The sequence below is a fragment of the Falco peregrinus genome, chromosome 1 (genome assembly GCF_023634155.1).
Source record: "Falco peregrinus isolate bFalPer1 chromosome 1, bFalPer1.pri, whole genome shotgun sequence".
NCBI classification, from domain to species: Eukaryota; Metazoa; Chordata; class Aves; order Falconiformes; family Falconidae; genus Falco; species Falco peregrinus.
In genome coordinates, this window is record NC_073721.1 from 79,332,164 (window position 1) to 79,356,051 (window position 23,888).

Consider the following 23,888-nt stretch of genomic DNA (forward strand, 5'->3'; position numbering starts at 1 on the left):
GTTTTGCAGTTCTCAGTTTTTTTTTAAAATACTATTTTTGTGTAACTGGTGTCAAGCTAAAAAGGATCAGGGTAACAATGAACCAGCACTCAACAGAATGAGCTAGATAATTTGCTCACAGCTTTAATGCTCATTAAGTATTCACCTCAAATTCATGCCAGCAGAGCCTCTCCAATACTTCGCAACAGACCTACTCATTAGACTCCATGATGCTCCTGCGGGAGTCTAAAGGGAGCGAAGCCTATCCCACCAGCAAGCGCTTCCCCGGGACAGCAGAGGGTACCTGGTGGGGTTGAAGCATTGCACAGAACACCCTGTTTTCTAATAAGCTTCAGGTAACCTAGCATGGCGTTTGCCTGTATTATTTTGAATGCATATGTAAAATATGTTGCAGTTTTGATGGCTACAAAAAGTTCAGCTCCCCATCTTCACAGTTACCTCATCCTTTCCAGTACAGCATAGCTGCTTCACCACCAGCAAAGAAATACGCTTCCTTTCTATGCAGTTGTAGTGTACGAATTGTTTCGCCTGCTTCACTCTAGTAGAAGGTGTCCATCCCTCAGCTGTCAGCCCTGTGCTAGGGTGTCTTTGTGTGGGTGACAAAGGAAAGGCGAACGAGCCGCCGAGGTGCCGGGGGCAGGACCCCTACCGAGGCAGGTCCCGCCATGGGAACGCCACCCACGAGAGAGCTGCAGCCGCAGCCCTGGGCAGAGCCGCCTTTCCTCAGGCCGCCCCCGCCGACACAAGCCACAACGTGACATCTGCCGCATCCTTCCGGCGCTTGTCCTCCGTCATTCCCACCGGTGCAGGAGAGGGGACGCCACCGCACCCGCGGGAGCCGCGCCGCTGCTCTCAATTAACGCAGCAGCAGGGTGAAGCCCTAGGCCGGGGCAAACCCCGCCCGCTCAGGCGGTGGTGTGTGACGCCGTTTCCCGCCGCGCCGCCGGGGGGCGCCGCCAGCCCGCGCCCCGCCCGAACCCGGCATGGCGGCCCGGGATCGCTCTGCGGCCCGCAACGCGGAAATTCTCGCTCGGGCTATTTCTGGCCCTGCTGGAGCCGCGCGCTGTTTCCTCAGGGCGCCGAGCGCATTGTGTTATTCACTTAGATGAAACAATTGTCGTCTATATAGGACATACTTGTTTTCCAGTTCCTCAAACCATTATTACCTTTTCCTGATCCCCTTGAGAAAATGGACCTTTGATACCCTGCCAGGCTGCGTTATTGAATTCCCTACCCGTTTCGGGGTGAAATTGTGACAAAGGCAGGCGCTTTTGGTGAAAACAAAAAAGAAAAAAAAATACCACAGAAAGAATGTGGAAGAAAACCTTACTCCGGAAAAAAAGCCAGTTCTGTAATAGTGCAGGAATGAGGTAGCATGAGTCATCTGGCTCATGAGCACTTCGTCTGAGGGCTCTCACCCATCCAGCAGGGAATCTGCCAGGCCCGTGTACACCCCACAGCCAGCACGCCCAGCCAGGGGTACAGCGCTCAAAACAGCTCCATCGAGTCACCTCCTAGCATGTGTGAGAAATGATCTCACAGCTGCCCTCAGCAGAAGTGTAACCCCTCTTTACCTGCATTTTATGGAACACCACCACTGAATCTAGGCCTCATCCTGGTCTGCCAGGAGGTTTGGGAGACAGGTCCACAGGCTGCTCTGAACACCCAGCTCCTCCTCGGAATACCCCTTCTCACAGCCCATGCTTCATACTACTCCCACCATACTCTTCCTCCAGCTTCCCCCTCAGAAACTCCTTTTATCCTCTGAAACCAATTGCAGTTCTTTCCTGTTTGCCCTCCGGTTTACCCTTCTTAATCTTTTATTACATGTGCCATTACAAATCCCAAGGGTGCTATAGACTACGAAAGAAAAGAAACACATGCTTTCTGGATGTAATCTTGTTTCTTTTTCTTATAAACTGTGCCAGTGGGGTGAAGCAGGTTCATGAATTTTCACTTAAAGTTAGAAATTAGTCTGAATTCAAATGTAACTGTACATGGACAGCTAGGACTCCTGGCTTTTTTCTCAGTTTAGCTACCGACAGATTCAGAGAACATGACAGTTTCCAGGTTTGTACCCACTGAGACTAACTCTCAGTACACTTCTATCCTTATTTTGGACAGAGAGTATTACAAAGATGCCACTGCACTAGCAAAACTAACCAGCTGCAATAAGGCTTTTATCATCCCATACCAGGTTAACTTCAATAAGTAGTTCCTGCACCTTGTCCCAGCATGGCCACCAATTCCTCACAAGTCTCTCTTTTTCTAGTACTCCTCTTCATATAGTCCTTAGAGCTATTTAACTACTTAGCAGGAACCAGCCACAGCTGCACATTATCCCCATCAACCAACCCTCCATCCCTGAAGCCAGCCCACAGCTGTATATTATCAATGTTAATTAACCTGCTGTCATTCCTCTACAGAAAGACAGATGGATCATAAAGACAATGCCTGTTGCTATCTCACCGTTGCGAGGAACAGGAGGTGTTATTGTAAGGATAAGCTTTCAGTAATGAAATCTCTCTTTTTCCTATAGACTACACAAGGCCACACATGCTGCCTGTGCAGCCACCTCCTACTGATTTCCCTGAACGTCACTCTAGCTAACTGAATTTGATGGATTTTTCTGGAGACATCAGTCTCACTCCTAGTAAATACTTCTAGCCTGGAGCTGATGTTCTTCTATCACTCCATTAAACTCAGACCCTCATAATTTCTCTGTTGTATTTGTGAGCAAATCTGACAATTTAAGCACTTGTCTCAAAGTTTATGAGATGATGAGACTTATAAAACCAGGAGATGCAATTAGCTAGAGAGAATAGCATCAGACAAAAGCTCTGACTGGGCTTGCCAACCATGTAGAAATCTTTTTGAGGAAGTATGTGTTGTTTAGATCTGTTGTAAGAAGTAAGGCAGAAGGGAGGCTAGTGAAAAGTTGGATTACTTTAAGTGCTGAACTGTTTACTTCTAAGACTCAGATCCTACAGACTTTCTGTGTTAAAAAAATAATCGTTATGTGCAGTTTTCCTGATGCCAGTAGAAGTAATAGTTGTGAATAAAGATGCATATCAATATATAGCTTGAAAAATTATGTCTGAACCTTTGACTTATATCTCTTTTTTTTAAAAAAAAGTTTTGCTTGTTTTCCATCATATGCAATTTAAAGATTTACGAGAAAGCATTTAGTTGCATTGCTACCAACATAACTGCGAAGCAGCTGTATGTACAAGAAATTCAAAATTCAGTCCAAGAGTCAGAATATTTTGGCCACCTGTACTTAATTCTGCTGTTACCACAGTGAGACTGTTTTTCATATGATTTGTGTAACACTCAGTATTGAATTAAATCTTGGAAGTACATTTTCTACTGCAAAATAGCTCTTTGTGGTTAAAATACTGTTTGCAACAAAACCTCTTCTTTCCATGTCATGTCACATGCTGAAACTGGCAAAAAGATAAATCATTCCAAATCTAAATTTAACTGCTGAAAATTTTGTAATACGTTCACTAATTTCTATAATCTTTGGAGCACTGTATATAACAGCTATAGGCATATACCTCAAAGATTTCTGATCCAACCTTCCCTGGTATTTCTGGGTTCTACAAGCAGCATGAAGCAGAGTATAAATCCCTCCAAAAGGGTGCTTACTCCACCCTTCCTTTGTTTCAAATTAGTTTCTGATTTTTTTGCCTTTAGGGTTATTTTCAGTGTTAGATCATTTCCATTGTTTACCTCCAGAGAAGTGTTTCCAGGCCATTTTGCAGTCATCACTGTTCTGGGAAGGCATATGAAAAGGTGAAGGTTATATGTTTCTTCATATATGGTCAGATGTGGTCAGAAATATATGACTGTCATCATCATCATACACCTATATCTAACTCCTTTGCTCTCTAACAGTTTTCTCCCTGTTCATTTTCGCTGCTTAATCTAGCAAAGATTTCACAAGGGGCTGAATATATCTTTTCATGCTGAGGACTGGTAAAGGATGCACCAATGAAATAAACAGACTAATGTTATTAATATGGACAGTGCTCTGGAGCCAAGAACCTAGCAGGTGCACAAGGCATCCACAGAAGTGGCCTTGGAAAACAGATGCCTCTGGATACCTGGATATCCCTAGGAATCTGCCGTGAGGGTTTTGCAGGCTGCTCCACAGTGGTCAAAATTCCTCATTCCTGAGCAAAAGATCAGGAGGAGACTCTGCAAAGGGTTGCTCATGGATCCACCCTCTCAGAGTGTCTCCTGTGGGTTTTTGCACAGAAGGGATGGACCAAGAAGCAGCATTTATAGAAATACCTTTAGTCTGGCTGAGAGTTGGAACTAATCTGCCTGCAGTTCCCTTCTGTGAACTCCACCACTACTGTGCTGTTCAGTATCTGCTTTTGATATGAAGTGGGGAACAATGTCATGTGATAAACAGAGGAATGAATTGCCTTAGTTTCATCCCACTGCCTTGTCTCTGAACCAAGAAAAAGCTCACTTGTCTAGTACTGGCTCTGCAGAAGCTATAGTTTGTACAGGTGCTCTTTGTGTTAAAATTCACTCTGTTTAATGGATCAAGACCTGGGAGATCCGGGTGCTGGCTTTGTTGATGGTTTATGTTGTGAGCTAGAGTAAATCACTTGAATTGCTGTACAAGGGAATTCAGGATACCTCCTTTGCAAGTTGATTTCATCCACATATAAAAAAACTATATCCAACACATGAATTACTATCAGTGCCACTTAACAGATAACATGGAGCTGCAAAAAGTGAATCGATTTTTAAGTCCACTTTTGTTGGCTGCATATAGTTCTCCACTCAATACGGTACCACCAGGCCCCTGCTGTTGATGAGGATCATCAGGCCTCACCTTTATGGATAAGGGCAAAGAATTCTGACAGCCCACCTCATGGACACGAGGATAGATGTAAGAAGTGAAACACTGTCTGATGTTAAGACAGACTGAAGACTATCAGCTAATGCAGCTGAAAGAATATTTGCGTGAAAAAATATGCTGTTTTAGAACCTGTGGTATCTATATATGTGCACAAACACATGGGTCTATATACACGCATATGTGTGCTTTGCAGTTCGTAGGGACTGCCTTACTGGTTTATAGCAGAGAGGCAGATGAAAGCAGGAGCTGCAAGGAGAGGCCGAGTTGAATGTATGTGTTTCTGTATACCTATGGGTTTCTTTTACAGTAAGAGTTTCCTCCTAAATCAGCTTAACATGAAAAGCTGTTTATGTAGGATAGGTTAAAACCAGTTGCCCATTGAATGGCTGCAACAAATGTATTCGGCCAGCAGGGGAGGGAGAAGGTCTTTGTAGCTGCTGTTGTTTTTCTGACAAATTGTTATGCCACCTCCAGCTGGCTGCCAAGGATCCTTTTCTTTAAAAGCCATATGTCCTCTCTAATAAAGCTCTCATCACACCTCCTTCAGGCTTCCCTCATTCTGCTGTACTTATGCCTGATTTCATTTGGTTCATGCAGCAGCACAGCTATAGGATGATGGCTTCTTTAAGCTAGTCCACAGAGAAAACATGGCCCAGGGAAAAAGGAAAGATTGTCTGGGACAGCCTGGGTCTGTGCCTCTGTGATTCCTGGAATTTTACTCACTGCGTAGCTCATATGGGTTTTCTTTTTAAATAGCTCTTTAAAGGGTTGCTGGAATCCAAGTTACTGTAGACCTGCCATAAAGTGGCAGTGTTTCAGGGTACTCCCCCCAGATCAATCATTTTCAAATTCTGAAATCTGTCAACTGTACCTTGAGGCACTGCCAATTTAAGCAAATACAAAAATAGTAGTCACAACACCTCAGGGCATGATTTCATCAGATCTTCTACACTAAGCAGGTCTGACCTGCTCAATAGTTATCTGGGAGACCTCCAGAGAACAGAATACAGGAGGGGACAGATCTTGTGAGGCAGCTGAGATTCTTGCCAGTGTAGATCATACAACATCTCTGGGAATTTAAGCCTTGGTTGTTTAAAAAATAGCACTGCTTCTGCTGCGACCGACCTATATTGGTGCTGAAGCAGAGTGTGACTAGAGATGCTACCTTCCAAAAGGGATTTAAAACTGAGATTTTGCAGTTCTTTTCTCAAATTCAGGTTGTTAACTATGGCCACATTCCATCTCAAGGCAATGAATTACATACTGTTTCCAATAGTCTTGAATGTCAAAATTATTCTTCACACCTCCTACTAAAGCACACAGTCACTGCTATATTCCACTTCAGACAAGGCTGTATTCAGTGAGAAGTCTTACATACACAGTTAGCAAAGGAGTTGAGATCAGACAGAAGTATAGTCTTCTGTTTATTCAGAATGAAGCCGAAATCCAAGAAAGATGTAGGGAAACTGCCAAGGCCTGCAGGGCCTCTCAATTAATCTGCCCAAGCGGACCCTTGTACTTGTATAAAATCCAATCACATGAAATTGGGGCTTATATCTCCTACAACACTGTCACCTTGCAATGCTACTACTTATTCCACAGTTCCCTGTTGATAAGCCAGATGTCTTAAGACTATTACCCAAATTCTGCCTACATTTTCTCCTAGGGTTCCTAATTTTGGTCTCTTTTCATTGCCCTGAAATTTCTAGGCATTTAATATTTTTCATAATTCTGCTTCTGACAATGTACTTTAAACTGAAAACTCTTCCTAGGCAGGGACTGACCAAATCAAAAGGCTTAATTTTCTTAGAAAAATGGCTAAAAAGAACAATAAGAGAGAGGAAATCTTTTAAAATTGAGAAGATGGTCTTAGGGACTCATTCACATGCTCTGGGACATTTGTACTTCAGACAGAGAGTTTTAACTGTGAACAAATCTCTTAAATAGGAATTTATCCCAGTGGCATCATGAATCATTGTTTGGTAGACATTTCTTACAGTGAGGCACCACTGTGCTGTACTTTAAAGAATGTGGTATAAATGCTGCTAAAATACTGTCAGCTGGGTGTTTGGATATTCTAATTTTAGCCTTGTTTATTATGTTTCATCTCCATGGTGTTTTTAGGCAATTATTGTACCAGCAATGCTAGCAAATTCCTCTTTTTCAGAGAGACCTTGTGGTCACTGGGACACTGATGACACTTCTCTGTGTGATTTCTGTATGGACATGTTCACAAAATTAGGTCCTGTAATGTGAAAATGGATGATGCTGTTGTGATTTTCTTGTAAGAAACACTATCAGAGTATCTTTAGGAGGAAAATTCATTGCAAAACTGCACTCTGTCTCTAGCAACGGGACCGTTAAGCTATTTCAATTGATTTTTCAGCCATGCTGAAGCAGCTGCAAGAGGTTAAGATAGTGAGACTGGGGCCATGTAGCTGCTAAAAATGTATAGCCAAAAGCTGCAGAGAGACAGTTTCTAGACAACAAAGGAGTGGAATTGAAGATGCTGTTGTTTTAGTGGCAACTTACAGAAGGTTGTTATCAACAAGTTGGTAAGAATTCTTTTTTCTTAGCTGTGACAGGACTTCTTTGTCTTTGTGGATCTATTTTAAATGGTTTTGTCCTTTCAGTACTCCCTGATAATAAGAAACTTATGTAAGTGCCCTTCTTCAGGGAGAATCTCGTTTGGTCTGCTTATTTTGCCTTGAGAAAACCACAGGGCTCAGAGAGCATATGAAAAAAGCTTACGTACTCAAAAGGTGCAGCAAGCAGCTGAGACAAACTGCGGGGGCAGGATTAATGGGACTGTGAGCTTCATAGTTCAGCTGTTTGCAGATCAGTAATTAGCATCCTCCACCCAGAGAATTGATCTCTCCCTAAGTAGCGCTGTGGAGTACTATGGAGAACTATGTTAGTCATAGGTATAGTTGAAAAAAAGAAAAAACCCAAAACAACCCCCAAATCTTTCTTCCCTTTTCATGATTTGTGTTCTTGCATGCTGAGAGAGAGGGGATGGTTTGGCCTGCCCCACAAGCTGCTAGGCAGGGTGTATGCTGAAAGGGCAGGTGGGTCTGGGAGCGTGTTTGGTGCTGCAGCTGTGAAAAAGGTGGGTGCAGGCGGCAGCCTGGCACGCAGCTGGGGCTCTATTGTGTGCTGTGAGCAGTGAACCTGCCAGCGCGGCAGGGAGAGGAGGTCTCCTGCCGTGTAACCTTCCTGTTGGTAAATCTACATTTGGTCTGTGCTGAAATGCTAGAGAATAGGCATCATTTTTCTTGTTGTTTCTAAAGGCTGTATTCCAGTTGGGAGTGGGGGTAATATACAGGACTGAATTTCACAGAGTAATTTCATAGCAACTTCTTAGCTTGTGAAGTTGAATCTGGTGTGGCCTCCTTGCTAGAAAAGAAGCATGGTCTGTGAAAGGATCTGGCTCTTGCTTAGAAGTTTGTTTAAAAACTGCAAATAGCAGATAAGCTGCCATCAGATGTTAACATGATGGCAACATGTTCAGTAGAGTCCTGCAGTTGTCAAAAACCACTCTACTGTAATTAAAGGCAAATCTAGAACAACTTCCTGACAGGTTTTATAAGAAAATTAGCTGTCTTACAGTGGCACCAGGCTAACAAATATTATTGTAGAATGACTTCCTGGTTTCTATCACCCTTGCAGGTAAGCCTGCTTCTTAGTTTCATATGAGAGAATAAAATATATCTATCACCATTTTATAACAATGTTCTGAATTCAGATAAACCATTTTTTTTAACCAGGTTTCAACTACAGGGGAATGACAGGGGAAAAAAGTCAAGACTTAACATTATACAAAGACTCTTATTAATGTCCAAGTAGCAAGTATATATTTTAACTATTGCTTCAGCAGGAAAGTCAAAAGATGGGTGCAGTTTTCTTCTTGGCTGATTGATTGTAATGGTTTATATAGAAAATTTATTTTTGTCTTTTTATTTCTTTCTTTTTGGAACCAAAGTTGCTGTTTGTTTTGGATACTATATCCAATCCGCAGTAAGTAGTATGTGTCAGCAGGATCCAAAAATCAAGGTTGAAATGCTGCTGTCTAACTATAGGTCCTGAGACAAGGAATCAATAGGAAGAAGTAAATAAAAGTTGGTAGTGAGCCACCAAGGCCTAGCTTGTCAATCTTCATTGGAAAGCTAATGCCCTGTCCAGCACGGAGAGAGAATTACTAACCCTCATAATTGTAAAGTGAGTAAATCAGTGTTTTTCTTATTTTCTGCTGCTTATTTTATTAGCTACTTACAGCTTGGTATCATACTGTGATTACTGAAATGAAAAATTACAAGGAATTGCCAATCATAAGCTTGTTTCTGGACATAATAAATTGCACCCAATTTAGGCAAAACATTCTTTTTAACTTTCTGTTTCACCTCTTGTCCTAATTATCTAAGTTATGTTCTCATAAAACTTAGGCATGCTCTTGATACCCAAAAATTATATTTTTTAAATTAGTTATCCCACAAAAGATGTCTGGAGGGAAAGTGTAGAACCTCATTCTTTTGAATGAGAAGATAAGAGAGACTAAAGTACTACTAATGGTGCAAAGCATGCTGCAATATTATTCTTAGAAATGGCAACATGCTGAAGCATTATTGTTGCAGGTTTTAGTGTTTTGTTACTGTTTGATTAACTTCCTGTTCTTGTAATATCAATATCATGCATTGGAAAAAGTGTGCTTATAAGGCTGGTCAAGAAATGGTGATTAGTTTATCCATTTCAGTATTTGGTAAAACATGTTCTACTGTGTACCACATACAGCGTTGCCCTGATTTTGCAAATGCCATTTCAACCCACCAGAGTGTGGCATGAAGTAAACAAAAATGTTGCTGTGAACGATTACAAGATCATTCTTTTTTGGCCAATTCCAAGTCAAAACAGCTCTATCTTTAATATGATGCCATAATGAAGAGAGCCAATAATACTAATTTGCTACAGAAGTTTCACCAATATCCTGTAGTTGTAAGGAGGGCACTTGACTGTGTACATACATAAAAAACGTGAGGAAAAATGGGATTGAACTATTGTTTGGCTGAAATAAAAGTTAAAGTTTAAATTGGTCTCTTCCTGTGTAATGTTGGCTTATGTGGCACATGACTTCTTTGCCTGAGTCTTGGCATGCTAAATTACAAGAGAAATGTTGGAGAAAAATAGGTTGATCTCCAATCATTTGATTTGATGCCTCCTCTCTTAAATATTTTATCTAATAAATTGTTGCTTTTCACTGATGTCATGCACTATTTTTCCTAGAGCATGCTCTTTTCCTGTACAGAGTAATACCCATTGTAAGGCTAGAGTGCAGAAGATAAGCTAGTTTTTTGTTGGATTGCATGAGTCTACTGCTGTTACTTTCTATCCAGATGTGGATTGTTTGTTTCCCTTAAAAGCTAATAATGATTTTTTTTTTCTTTGTTGTCTGCAACGGGGCTTGTTATCATTTTTACCTTTGGGTGTGGATGGATTCCAATAATATTATTTCCTCATCTTGTGTCCAAATGTTTTCAGCCTGTCTGCATTTAAACAGCTAAGCAACAAAATGTAATTGTCCTCTCAAGCATGTGATATTCTCTCGCTTATTTTACTGGACACAGACTAGATCATCCCATGATGAAATGTTCTTGAACAGGGTTATCTGTGCTAAATTAGGTTACACTGTTATGGACCAGGGCTGAGCCTGTAATATTTCTGCTTTCTTTCCACTGTTTGTGTTTTGCTTTAACACCCCCTCCCCATACCCCCAGGCCTCCATCACTTCATGGCTGGTCCAATGACTTTTAGGAGCAGGGCTGGGGAAGCAGCCATAACCTTCCACAGCATCCAGCCTCTCACACAGGGACGCTGTTTAACATGAATCATTATGATGAGGCTGAGGCTCATCTGTCCAGACTCAATCAATGGCTCCTAAACAGAAGCATAAACATTTTTAAAGCATTTATTGCAGCTTTCAGACACGTTACTATTGAATGTTATCCCTCTTGCTTCCTTTTTGGGAAGAAGGTGAACAGCTTTTATGTAACATTCATAAAACAGCTGCTGGAAGAACTAATGCTTCATAATCCTGATCATTACAATATCATTTTTATGGGTTACACATCCTAAAAATGTCATCTTTCAACAGCTGTATTTGTAATGTTAGTTTTTAATGGTATTTTGGCAAACGATGTAGTTGAAACAGGCTTCGTAGCTTTATTTTTTCTACTGTAACTGGTGAGGCTTGTCATGCTTGGCTTTATCCCAAAAGGATAAAGGGAACTCTCCCTCCCCATCCATGATAATCCTCCGTGGGTTTTCCCTGTTGGCTGTGTCCATCCCCCATCCTCCTGGTCTCCCCCCCCCCCCCCCCCCCTTTTTTCCTTTCATATCTCAATCCTGTTTGATAGTGGGGAAAAAAAAAATCTTCTTTGCAAAATACTGCTAGCAGTCTTGTGTTTGAAAACACATTATATGAAACAATAAAGTTAAAAATGGTTTATTTGTTTATACTGGGGAAAGACTGCCATCATGGTTGGGGTTTTGTATCCGTCCCTTCTCCCTACTTTTCCACTGGGAAAACAAAAAATAGATCATCTACATCTGCTTTGAGTCAGTCACTTCTCTCTTCTGGTTTTCCAAGAATAGCCAAATGCTGCCATTGGTCCACTGTCAGGGAGAAAAACACTGTGGAGACTGTGGCATTAACGCAGCGTCTTGAAAACACCAGCCCAAATGCATGCTCATCATGAGTCATGACTGAGTGCACGCTCAGGTTTTTTCATTCCTGCAATTCCTCTGCAGCAGACCCAAAGGTGCTGTTGCCCAGTCCCGTATCTGCTGGAGAAGGGCAGTGTCCTAGTTTCAGGATAGAACCTATATGGGATCCTCCTGCTGCCACAGCGACAGGATCATTGTGTGTCCTCAAAGTTACTTTTTCCCCGAGTATGGCTGGAGAGTCAGGTAATTTAGAGAGGGATCCTCAGCATTACTCATTTGAGTTTGAAGGAGGAGACCTCCCCTTTCCCCTGCTTGACAGCACTCTGTAAACTCCTTCCCTCATCTCTCCCTCTCTAACGTGTGACTTTTGGGATGTGCTTGTCTAAGGGGAAAGCTTGAATGCTAGGGCTTGGTGAGAATTAGTGACCTTCTCCAAAAATAGCTGAAGGTGGAAGTTGAGACAAGTATATGAGAAACGCGGGGTGTAACTATGGCCTGCTCTGTTGAGTTCACCTTTCCGACAAACCGCAGCGATTCTGGCTTTGTGTGGGGTGAAAGCAACACCACCACAAACCCTTTGGTGGGGCCCGGCATGCAAGCGTTTTGGTCAAATCAGATACTGTCAGTAGACAGAAGGCCTCAAAAAATGGTGAGGTTGTTATCTTGCTCTAATTTTAAAAACCGAACTGTGCGATGGGACAATGTCCTGCCGCAAGAAGAGGCTGCTGTGCTTCGCCAGGAGCAAGGCCCTGCGCGAGGGGAAGGGCGAGCCCTCAGCTGCGGTCGTGTCTCCCTCCATTTTCTAGGCAAATCCTGCCACCGCGCCAGGCCGAGAGCCACCCCGGCCGGGCCGCTGGCACTAGCGTGCCTCAGTGATCGGCGGACCCGGTGCTCCGGGGGCCACGGCCCGCCGCCGCCGCGGGGCAGGGATTTGGGCCCTGGAAGCGTGCCGGTTACGGCGGCAGTGGGCCACCCGCCCCGCGGCCAACGCCGCCAGGGGGCGCCAGCAGCCGTCGTGCCCCGCGCGGCGGAGGCGGGGGCAGCGCGCAGGCCGCGCGCAGGCGCAGTAGCGGGCGCGCCCGCCCCCACGGCGTCGTCCGTACCCGGCGGCAGAGCGCGGGGCGGGCGTCCCCTGCCGCAAGGGCTGCCGGTCTATCGGCGGCGCGGGGGCGGGCGGCCGGCCCGAGGCCCGGACATAAGATGGCGGCGGCGTTGCTGGGGAGGCGGCGGCGGCGGTTGCGGCCGTGCGGGCTGTCGCGGAGCGCGGGCGGCGCGCGGCTCTGCCCGGGCTCGCAGGGCGGATAGAGCGGGGCCGGCTCGGCGGAGCGGGGCCGCCATGGGCTCCCAGGTGCTGCAGATCCTGCGCCAGGGCGTGTGGGCGGCGCTGAGCGGCGGCTGGTACCAGGACCCGCACCAGGGCGCTGGGGTCAACGCGCTGCACCTCTACCTGTGGCTCTTCTTGCTCGGCTTCCCCTTCACCCTCTACATGGTGAGCGCGGCCCGTCGCCGAGCCCGGGGGGACGGTGTCGGCCTTGGCCTCGGGGCGGGCGGGCCTCGCGGGGGGCCGCCCGCCTCGGCGGCGGCGGCGGGGAGGCCCGTGGCGGGGGGGGGGCGGGGGGGCGGGAAGGGCCGCGGGGCCGTCGCACGTGCGCCCCCTGCCCGCGGCGGGGCCTGCGCGCTGCCGCTGCCCGGCTGCCCCGGGAAGGGGCCCCGCCGCCCGCGGCTCTGCCCGCCGCTGTGCGCGGTGGCTCACGGCGGGCCCGGCAGCCGCCATCGAGCGGCCCGGAGTACCTCTGAGGCCGCGGCGTTTGGGAGGCACGGAGCTGTTACCGGGAAGGGGTGTGTGTGTGGGGTGCTAGCGGGGCGCATCGGGCGCGGCATGGCTTCGGGCGCTGGCACCTTGCTTTGGGTGTTCTGTTTACTTGCCTTCAGAATTGGCCAAGCTGCACTAGCTTCCACTGGTAGTCCAGGACAAAGCACAGTTTCTGTAGAAGCTGGCTGAGCCAGCCGGTGTTTCTGGCTGGTATCCTCGTCTGACTTTTGAGACTGGGGGAGGGATGTGCTTCAGGGTCCAAAAGCTGGAAGCTTATTTAGCCGTAGGGTAGTGTACTGTGTGCTGACTGGCAATGTGTCTGAGCTCTGTGTTACTGATAAGAAATTACTGTGGGTTTTTTGCTTGTGTCCAGAATTCAGCATTCTTGGGTTGGGAAAATTCCTGTTGAATGTGCCCTTGTATCTGATACTTCAATCAAAGTTGTCTAAAATACTAACCTTTAAATCTAGAAACTGTATTGACGTGTGGATATAGAAACAAATACAGGAAAGGTATGATCAGTTAAGAGAGAAGGGGGCAGTTTCCTTTTAGCCAGTGCTTTTCTTTCTGTATAACTTGTGTGTATTTATGGAATACTAATACTTCAGATTTCTCAGTAGAAAAGTGTGATCATGCCAGGTGTGTTGTCACCAGTCTTGAGCATATGAGGTAGAATGTAATTTGCAAGTCGGCCAGGTCCAGATGCTGTGGCAACTTAAAAGTAGAAACTGCCTTGTGGGAAAAAAAAAGTGAGTTAGTGAATGAAGCCTTGGAGGAAAAACTGTTACATGTGAGTGCAATTGCAGAGATCAGGAGCTCTGGGGTCAGGTATTTGCTTTGTTAAAGAGCAATTTGTAAGATTGCAGTATGAGACACTTCACACTAAGAAATAGCTAATGTGGAGGAGGTAGTTGCAGCCCTGTATATTTAGTTTTTAATTCATATTACTATGTCTTGGAAAAGGTAGCTCCAAGGCTTTTTGTTTGAAAACTTGAGACTGCTGGCAAGGAAACTGCAGACTGAGACAAACTGCTTTTAAAACCAAAGTTAATGTGACAACAACTAGATAAAACTTGCAACTTAAGTAGATCCTCTCTGTGAATCTGTATCTATTTGGAATTCCACTGAATATGGAAAGAGGGAGAGTCCTTTTGATCTCAAATGTAACTTTTTTTTTTGTTTTTCTAGAAGTCCTGCTCTTCTGCTTTGACAGGAGTAGTCTATTTAGTTAGTACTGCCTTGCTGAAAAAGCTGTTCTTAAGGGTGTGTTGAGCTCTATCCTGCATGTGCAAGGAGACTTCTCAGGTGGAGCTGATTTATATTGTACGTAGGTCTTTTGACAACTGGTAAATCTGGACTAGCATTTGAGTCTCCTGACGCTCTTAGAGCAGCAGTTAAGCTTCAGTTGCCCGTACTATGGGGTAAACTTCAGTGTTGCTTAAATATTTTTTCTTTTCCTGTAAAAAAGGGAAAAGACAGGCCAAAGCAAGCTGCTGTGGGTTTTGTTGAGGTCAGAGAAATTCTCTTGCTTCGTAGCTCTGGACAAGTTAAAGATGCAACAAGTGCCAACTTCCCCGAGAATGAGTAGGGAGATTAGTCACAAGTTAAAGCAGATTGAATCATGTTTGGCGGTTTTCCCTCTTTCCACTCTCTGCAGTTTAAGTGTTGTCTAGACATAAACTAAACAGGGGGAACTGTGATGGTCCTCTTTGCTCTTTAGCATCTCTTCAGCTCTTTCAGAATAAAAAGCAGTAAATGTTGTATTGCTGTAGGACATACATAAATAAGCAAAACTTGCTTAAAAAGTCTTAGGTAATTGCAAGATGAATTCTGAGCATGGCTCACTGATGTGTAGGAGGGAGTTTCAAAGCTAGCTTCAAATGACTTGTTGCTGGCAGACAACCCTGTGCGTTTAAAAAACAAGGTGTATAGAAAGACTTACAATGCTGGCAGGCTTTATATTGCTTCTAAAACTTCCTCATATAAGGAATTCCAAGATCATAGTGTTGCTTAGATGTGTTGGGGCAGCCATAACTGTAGTTATTCCTAAGCTGTTTTGTAGCAACAAAGGCAAAAGGATCCCCTAAGAACTTTCCTTGTAGCTGGCTGTCAAGGCTGAATGCATTTTACACTAAGCTAATCACACTTTTTCCAATGTTATTTAACCCCCAACAGGAATGGAACACTTAATCTCTACTAGATATGTTAATTTAGATGCACTCACTGCTTAAAGTCCTAGTTTCTTGCATTTTTTGTTGCTAATCTTTCATCTGTGTATTCCTTCTATTGATTCTGGTAATGCTTGTGGTCAGCAGGTTAACTCTGTTTTTTTGCACGTGTATGCCAGTGCTGTTAGGATTGATGGGTTTAATGCACAGTACAAACCAACTGAAGAAATTGGCAGTGGAAGTCAGGTAGCCTTTCTTGGTCTCTCATCTGCTTTCTAAGCTTAAGCATGTGAAAGTGAGGTCTGTACCCTGTGTGAAGGAAAAGACAGATGTATCCATGGATGTGTATATTACAGATCCGGATACTTTTAATTTTCTCATGTATTCATATGCTTAACCTGTCCTTGTTGGAAGTGCGGCAAAAAGAAAACTAGATATTGAAGGAATTGGGGTGTAGAGGAAGATAAATGTCTGCTTGAGTTCTGTACTCTTGGATCTGTGGCTTGGCAGCATGCGTACAAAAATACTGCTTTCTAGACTAGTTAAATCTATCCTGTTTGAATATTTGCATTCAGTAACACTCAGCTGTACTTGTTGATCTGCATATCTGTCATAAGAGGTGATCGCTGTTTTTACTCTAATCCAAAACTCAAGTTGGGAGGAAAAAAAATATGCTACAATATGGGGAAACTGTACACCTGGGTTGTAAACTACAGTGATAGAGCTGGGAAAAAATACCCTAAATGCAGAGGCCGATGTTATGCATCAGTGTTGCAAGGGGGAAGGGAAGAGAGGAGGTTGCCAAAGCACTTCCCCTTGTCGGAATGCTGTTTCAGCCCCACCACGTGTGCAGGAGGGGGTGAGGTCTTGGCTCTGGCACTCATGGAACTTTGCCAGTGTCTGAAGAGGAGCCAGGACTGTACCTTGCTTGGGGTGATAGGCTTGTATGTACCTACAGAACTTGTCTGTCAAAGTCAAGCTCATTTAGACAACAGTTCACTTAATAGGCACTTGATTTCCTGACTTGTGTGCATAGTTAGAGAAGTAGGTCACATAAACATAGCTTCATGTGAAAGCTCTTTTTTCCAGTGAAGTTTCTGAAATAGGTGCTGTTTCTTAAACTAAGAGTTTAAGTACTTGAAGCTGGATGTATGATGAGAATTGTTAGTATCCCACATTAGTAGCCAAGCAACTAGATGCAGCTTAGAGCAAAATTTCATTTGTATACCTTGAGGTTTCAGTTAAAAACTAGGTAACTTGTAACTGAACATGCTTCCTGGTAACAGCAGTTCTTAAGGGCTCTGGCTGTTCATAAACGAAAATTGGTGACAAAACTACATCTGCTATTTCTTGATCTTTCCTCCTCTTCATTATGAATATTTCTACAAAATACTGGCCTCAGAATGCTTGAACTTGAAAGCATTTTACAAGACAACTGTTACTGCATAATGAATGTTTGATATAAGTTTTACGTAGGGATGGCAATCTGATTTGGGTTAGGAGCCTTACCTATGAACGTTTTCAACACCTATATATCTCTTCTCAAAAAGAATCTGGAAGTTTCATTGCATCTGTAGTGGCTAGCTAAAACTAGATGTGATTAGGGTAAGATCTATATAGTCTTTGTTTCTTTAAGTATGTAGTGTAGTCTGTGATCAATGAAATTCCCTCTGGTTCCTGGCATTTATGTATTTGAAATGTTGAATCAAGATACAGTGACCTTTGTAGTTCAAGTGGGAATATTTTAGCCCTGTAACTAGTGGTCTGAGGCTTCTTTTTTTTGTAGATTGATCATTGGAATCTAGGATTGCTTAAAGCTTTTTCTGCCTACTCTTTCATGAAAGATGTGTTGTGGTACAACTGAGCTGACATAACAGCCAGCAGTTTCCAGAAGGGACAGTCCCACTTTTCAGCTGTGCATTCCCGCATCTTACCTTTGTCCACTTGTACAGTATGGATTTCATAGGTTGTTTTGGAAGGTAACTCCTGAGGGAAAGGTGGTAAAAAGTCAGTGTCCTTTCCCTCCCCCTCAATCTCTGAGAGTTCTACTTAGCTTCCCTTTAAGATTTAGGGAAATATTTTCAGCTAGGAGTTTATCTAACGGTTGGGTTTATTCGGCAACTAGATGACGGAAGTTTTCAACAGAATGTAATTAAACCAGGCGGTTTCTGTATGGTCTTGTCTAGCTCTTTTTTTTCTCTCCTACAGGAGCTTCAGTTGTGACTACTGTTGTTCAGTGCATGTTTTCTTTTGGTGCTAATGGAAGTGACTAGAGAAATGCAGTGAAATGGGATGTTCTGTGAAATGCTGTTGCAGCTACAGACTTGTAGCCAGCTGGTGCCTGCTAACAAGCTGTAACCTGAGGTTTTTAGTCTGTTGTGCCCAATAAAAAATGCTTTAGTACTTATGAAAAGAACCAAAATGAGATCTAGCTGTGAATTTGTAGGACTTCGATTTGTTTTCCAACCTTAAAGATGATACTATGTAGGATGTTCAGTTATGCTGGCGGGAGGCCTGTCTCTCCTCAAATGTGGTAAAGTGTCAACCTTAGTTTTAAATACTAATCTTACTTTAACTTGCCCTGTGGAGGGAAGACCTCAAGTGGAAGTTGAATGTTTCCAAGTTTGGCCAAGAAGAATAGAGAAGGCACTAGTGGCTTAGGTTAGGTTGCAGTTACTCCCTCTCAAGGCTGGAATGCAGATGAGTTGCTGGTGCTGTGGGTAAGTGCTGCTGTACCACAGCATGATACTTAAGTTGTGATCAGACAGCAGAATATGCTGGACATGCTAAAATGTCTCCTATTCCCAAAGTATGTGCCCTATCCAGAAAGGAGTAAGTACTAATGAATATGAACAACGGAAGTAGTGAGTTAACTTTATTTTTTAGCTTTCTGCAGTCCAGTGGAAACAGGATGTGAGGAAAAAGCACTTTAATTCTTTAGTGGGCTTGCTGCAAGTTACATGAAGTGTTTTGCCTTCTCCCCTCACTTGTTCTCAAAGCTTTGCTTTGTGGAACAGATAGACTTTGCATTCCACAAGATAAACTGGATACACTGTGTGACCTCCCTGCTGACTAAGTGGAGGGGAGAAATTGAAGAGCTCTCCAGACAGAAAACCATAGGCATGTTTTTTATAGACTAACTAGCTTTTGCTGCCTGGGTTAAACTGACCCTTCTGATAATGGCTTCTGAACGCTAGGTACTTGTTAAGGAGAGGGTAGATGCAGTTCTTGTACCTGCCAGACAGCCTGCTATCCAGTCACAGGAACCTCATAACTTTAGCAAGACTTAACGGGCTTGCCCTTGCCTGCAGGGAGCTAGCTGCCTCTGAAGTTATTCAAATGGGAAGCACTGCATTTCTTGAGGAAACCCTTGTAGCGTTGCTTCAGGGGTTGTATGGATGCTATTAGCATTGTTGTGGCTCCTGGTTGCTTACTGATGCTGTTTTTAAATAGCTTTGTTTCCTCTTTCTCCTTCTGAGGTGGTGCTTGGTAAGTGAGTCTCTCCCTATCCATTAGGGCCTTGTCCAGCTCTGCATACAAAATCTTTGGCATACCTTGGCTTAGTTTTCCTGTCCCACTTCAGATGTTATATTAGGTGTTGACTTAACTTGTTTTGGAGGATAAGGTAGGTTAAACTTGATCTCTTTAAGAAAAGAATCCTAATAGGTAACCTGCTTCCTGATTGATTCCGGGTTCAATTATTTATACTTGTTTGGCTTTAGAAATGTTATATTGATTATTTGTTCTTGCTTACTGTCAGAAAGTGAGCAGCCAGACTAAGGATTTGTTTTGTTCTGAAGTCAACAGTCAGTACAACATTCAGAAATGTTTATTCTTGTATCCCCTTTATTAGTACAGTATTTTGTATTTGGAGATTCAAACAGTGTTTTTCCTAAACTCGTGGTTTAAATTGTGTGATGAGCACTGCCAGGTCTTCTAGGACTAGTAAGCTCTTGAATATGTAGAAATATTAATACTGTGATCTCTTAAATGACTAAAACTAGTTCTATGCAGAATAGGGAGGGTGCTCTGTCTTCTCCAGTCGTGTTCCCTTGCTGGTTCTGCAAGATGTGTGTGGGGCTTTGGTCACCATACAGACTGTTCACTTGCAATGGTCTGTACAGGGAGGGAGACTAGGTGTATGAAACAAGCTGGAATTCTCTTTGGGCTAGGAGGTCTAAAAAGACAGTACATGTCTTCTCATTTACTAAACTAACGTTTGTGCTGGGTGACAAATGCTGTTCTGATTGTCATATGTCTCTGTGTGTATATATATATATTTGTGGCTGTTAGAACTTGATATCAAACCGTACCACTCCATTAGTGGGTTAAAGGGTGGTGATGCTGCAAAATATTTGAGAACACAGACTCTTCTTGCTTTTGTAAGGAAGGTCACCTATTTGTGGATGAAGACTAAGAGTTAATATCTCATTTTGTTTAGTGACTGCTTAGGGAAATGACAAAACTATAAATATGAATAAAAGGTGAATTAGAAGGGGGAAAGCCTTGAAGTAAAATCTGAACTTTAACTAGTACTCTTAGTGCTTTTTTTAAAATGCTATTAGCCCTCACTTAATATCTGTTGCTGAAGTGATTGATCTATAAAAACCTTGTGGACTTCAGAAAAAGTTGCATGAGAAGTCTTAACTGAGTGAAATCTCAAAAGCACAATTCAGGACTGAGGTTTTCCATGTGGGTTCTGGCCGCCTTTGACATATCTGAAAAATTCTCTTCAGAACATCTGCATTGGCTGCCTTTCCACAGGCATGTAATGGTCTAGCACAAATAACCTGCAAGACCACATGCTGCAGATTATTGTAGACTACTTCTCAAATATGTGAGCCACAGATGTAAACAGCTTTTTTTTTTCTTTTTTTTTTTTTTGTATGCAGACAGGGAAAACTTTGGCTTTTGTGACTGATCAGTATCTTGTCATGCAAGAGTAGCTGTTCGAAGCTGACAAAAACTAAGTTAAGTCAAAACATCTGTGTTCGGTAGTTGAGCAGGTTTTCTCCTATCCACCATGCTGTCAGACTCCTGTTTTTCTGAAATGGTCTTGGTGCTGTGTCCTAGCCCTGAAATAAGGTCATATCCTGTGCCTGGTTGAGTTTTCAAGTTGCTTAAAATCTTCCCATTTTTTTTATTCATAAGAACTAATCAAAAGTATTGGGTGTGACCTAAAAAATCATGCTAGCTCTATGTTTCTTAGTCCAGGTCTTGCATTCCATAGCCTCGAAAAAGAGAATAAGAGTTGCATTTTGTTCAACCTCCAGTGATGGGTCCAGTGATAGGTCTACTAAGCATGTTCCTGTGGTGCTTTGGTATCTTGTAGTCCAGCTGCTCCTTTTTTCTATGTTGCTAGACTCCTAACAATCTCCACACAGAGTTTAAATGTAGGGGGTGTGTGTCTCAACCTTTGTTTTTAAGTATGATCGGTATTTTCTGTGTAGAAGAAACTGTTGAACTCTAGGTAGCCTTATGTATGCTTAGGGACACTTATCACTGTGTTCACTAACTCTTTCTTACTCTCTTTTGAAAGGCTCTTCCTTCTTCCATGATGATAGTAGCTGTCTACTGCCCGGTGATAGCAGCTCTCTTTATCGTTTTGAAGATGGTGAATTACCGTTTGCACAGGGCACTGGATGAGGGAGAAATTGTGGAGAGGAATGCCAGTGAACGTATGGACAGAGGTGCAAAAACAGAACAAAGCAGTGTTTCAGCCAAGAGGAAAGACAGCAATGGGCCCAGGTAAGGTGTCTGTCTGTACACTGCTTCAAATGATAAGGAGTCCTGTCTTCATCAGATTTCTAACTGGAATGGTGGTTGAAAAAAACACTGAGGAATATAGATGCAGACCTTTGTAGTTCTGAAAGACTTTAAAAGCAGACTTATTTACGTATTAGGTTTGAAATAATGGATTCTTGTTAATTTCCTGGTTCCTCCCCCAGAGGAGTTCCAGAACAATATTGAGAATGCTGGAAGCACTTAAACAATAGCATGGAAAATGTGTGCTGATGAGGTCACTAAATACTTAATGAACACAACCAGTACAAGTAATCTTCTTTCAGCAGTAGACTTAGTTTTAAAAATCTAGCTGTCAAAGACCACATACTATGTGCTAAGTCTTTTATCACTAAAAGGAATGCTTGACTGGGTTTCAGTTTGCTGCTTTGCAAAAGCGGGAGTCACATACAGTGCTTGATTCTGGTCATAGACTTCAGAAGAATGCTGTCCTGTGAATTTGGAAATTCTGGAATTGCTCAGCTCAGTAATGAAGATAATGATTCTGAAGCACTGTCAATAGGAGGTGATTCCTTTCCACAAATTTTCTTTTCTGTTGCCAGCATGAAAAAAAACAAAACAAAAACCAAACCCAGAGGTTTTCCTTCTCTTACCAAACTATTTGGATAAAGAAGAGCAAAAGATGACTCATCAACAGGGCCAGCCTAACCAGTCTGATCAGGCAGTGGATGTGTTACAAGCTCTATTATCAAAGCCTCTGCCTGGCTCCAGATAATTGAGGCAATCTTAAAGAGTTATACTGCATGAAATAAATTGACTTTGAATTGTTAGCTTTTAAAGACCTTTCTTTTGTCTGTGAGTTTCTGGTACTAGTAGCCATAGTTTTCAGAGTAAGGCAATGAGTATGCTGTCCTGACTCTTAAAAGGTTGTGTGTGTCGTATTGGGGAAAAAAACACAACAAAACCAACCTGGAAACCTGAAACTTCTATATGGAGACATATGCTATAAGGAAATGTAGTTGCAAGAAGCCTCTTTAAGTCTGTTTACCAGGATGCTTAAAGAAAGGAAGCGTTTAGTGATGCGCTTTAAAATGCTCAGCATAAAAGTGAAAGGACTTCACTATGTATGTGGAGTAGCTTCTCATGAGATGGGTTTTAAGTTCTTCTGAATCTGCTCTCGGCTCAGGTATTGTTAGCAAAAACAGTGTCTTAGATTCCTTTTAACGTTGACATACAGTAACATCTTGTATCAATCTTTTATAACCTGACCCTTTTTCCATCTTGTGTTTGGTAACTGAACCTGCTGATTTTAATTGTGACTTCATTTGGATCACCATATACCTTACTAAAACTGTATTGAGCTTTTTTGGCAGAACGCTTGCTGAAATGTATAGTAATGCATATTCTGCTTAATAAAATTCATGAAAGTAAACTAGTGTTCTGTTCTGTTTCAATGCAGCCTTGCTAATGCATGGTTAAGCTGTCATCTTTAGATATGTTGGTTTGCTTGTTTGGTGTTTAAGCCATGTAGCTTTTGCTTCCAAAACAGTAGCCAAGAGTTGGCAAGGGACTTCTTTCTATTAGTATTGTGAGTTACTTCTGGATATTTCAGAATTTCTGTTTTGTCTAAGGAGCAGTTGACATGGGACAAGTTACTACATTATAAGCATTTGTGAACTCAGAAGTAGAGGTTAGTTTGCTGTGTGTCCTGCTTGCCAACTAAAGTTTCATTAACTTTTATATGATCCTTGTTCCCACTTTCAGGTCTCTTAACTAGAACTGGGAACAAGGTCAATGCAGAAATTACGGAGTTACTTTTTGGTAAGTGGGATGTACAGTATATACTAACCTTTGCCTGGAAGCTTACAAGAACTCTGGGATAACGTTCAAACCAGTAGAGGGGATGTAGAGTGAGTGTTTAATATAAAGCAGTCGGTCACCTTCTTAGTAAGTTAAGTTGGAATGCTTATAAGAAAGCTGTCTTAAAAGGAATTGTGTATGTAGGGTTTTCTTTTTTTAAACTCGGCTCCCCTAGCATAAGGTGGATATAGGGGAGATGTAAGCAGACATACTACCTTAAATATTTGCATAATCAGAATATTAGTTTTGATAACTTAGGCTACAGCCTGTGATACCAAATAAATACATATAGTACAGTATACAAGGCTGTCCTAGATTTTTTACCACATACACCCTCCCTGAGACCTCTTCAGATGTGAATATCAATATTTTTGAAAGATTATGCAATAGTTTGGTTTATGTTTAGGATTCTGTTTAGCTTCTAAGAAATGCTGTTCTTTACTTCTGGAGATATTTATCTGCAAAATGGTGCTTTTGGGTATCTGACAAAAATGATATGCTGTCATTTGTAGGTTTACATGAACTACTGATTTGTCTTCAATTCACATTGGTTTGTGAATGGGATCAAACACCTGAGTTTTTAATCTTTCCAAATAACTTGGGCATGCTTAAGTGAAGAACAACTTACTGTTTCTAAGAATTTCAGCTTTATAAAGAGGATGAGAAAACAACAAGGCATTTATCTAGTGAATTTTTGAGAGAAGTC

The 23,888-nt window shown here is 42.7% G+C and overlaps 1 protein-coding gene across 8 annotated transcripts in view; it reads left to right on the plus strand.

Moving 5' to 3' along the window:
- Window positions 1–12,752: 12,752 nt before the first annotated feature.
- The window catches only part of PCNX1 (pecanex 1), a 92,170-nt gene continuing 81,034 nt past the window's right edge, over window positions 12,753–23,888 (plus strand). For 6 of the 8 annotated variants that reach the window (XM_055806543.1, XM_055806656.1, XM_055806760.1 and 3 more), the window contains exons 1-2: window positions 12,753–13,088; window positions 21,120–21,328. In XM_055806543.1, coding sequence (XP_055662518.1) covers window positions 12,936–13,088; window positions 21,120–21,328 — 362 coding nt within the window. In that variant the 5' untranslated portion in view covers window positions 12,753–12,935. Of the gene's footprint in view, window positions 13,089–21,119; window positions 21,329–23,086; window positions 23,144–23,888 lie in introns of those variants that run through there. The other 2 variants (XM_055806827.1, XM_027777345.2) reach the window with 2 other exon arrangements.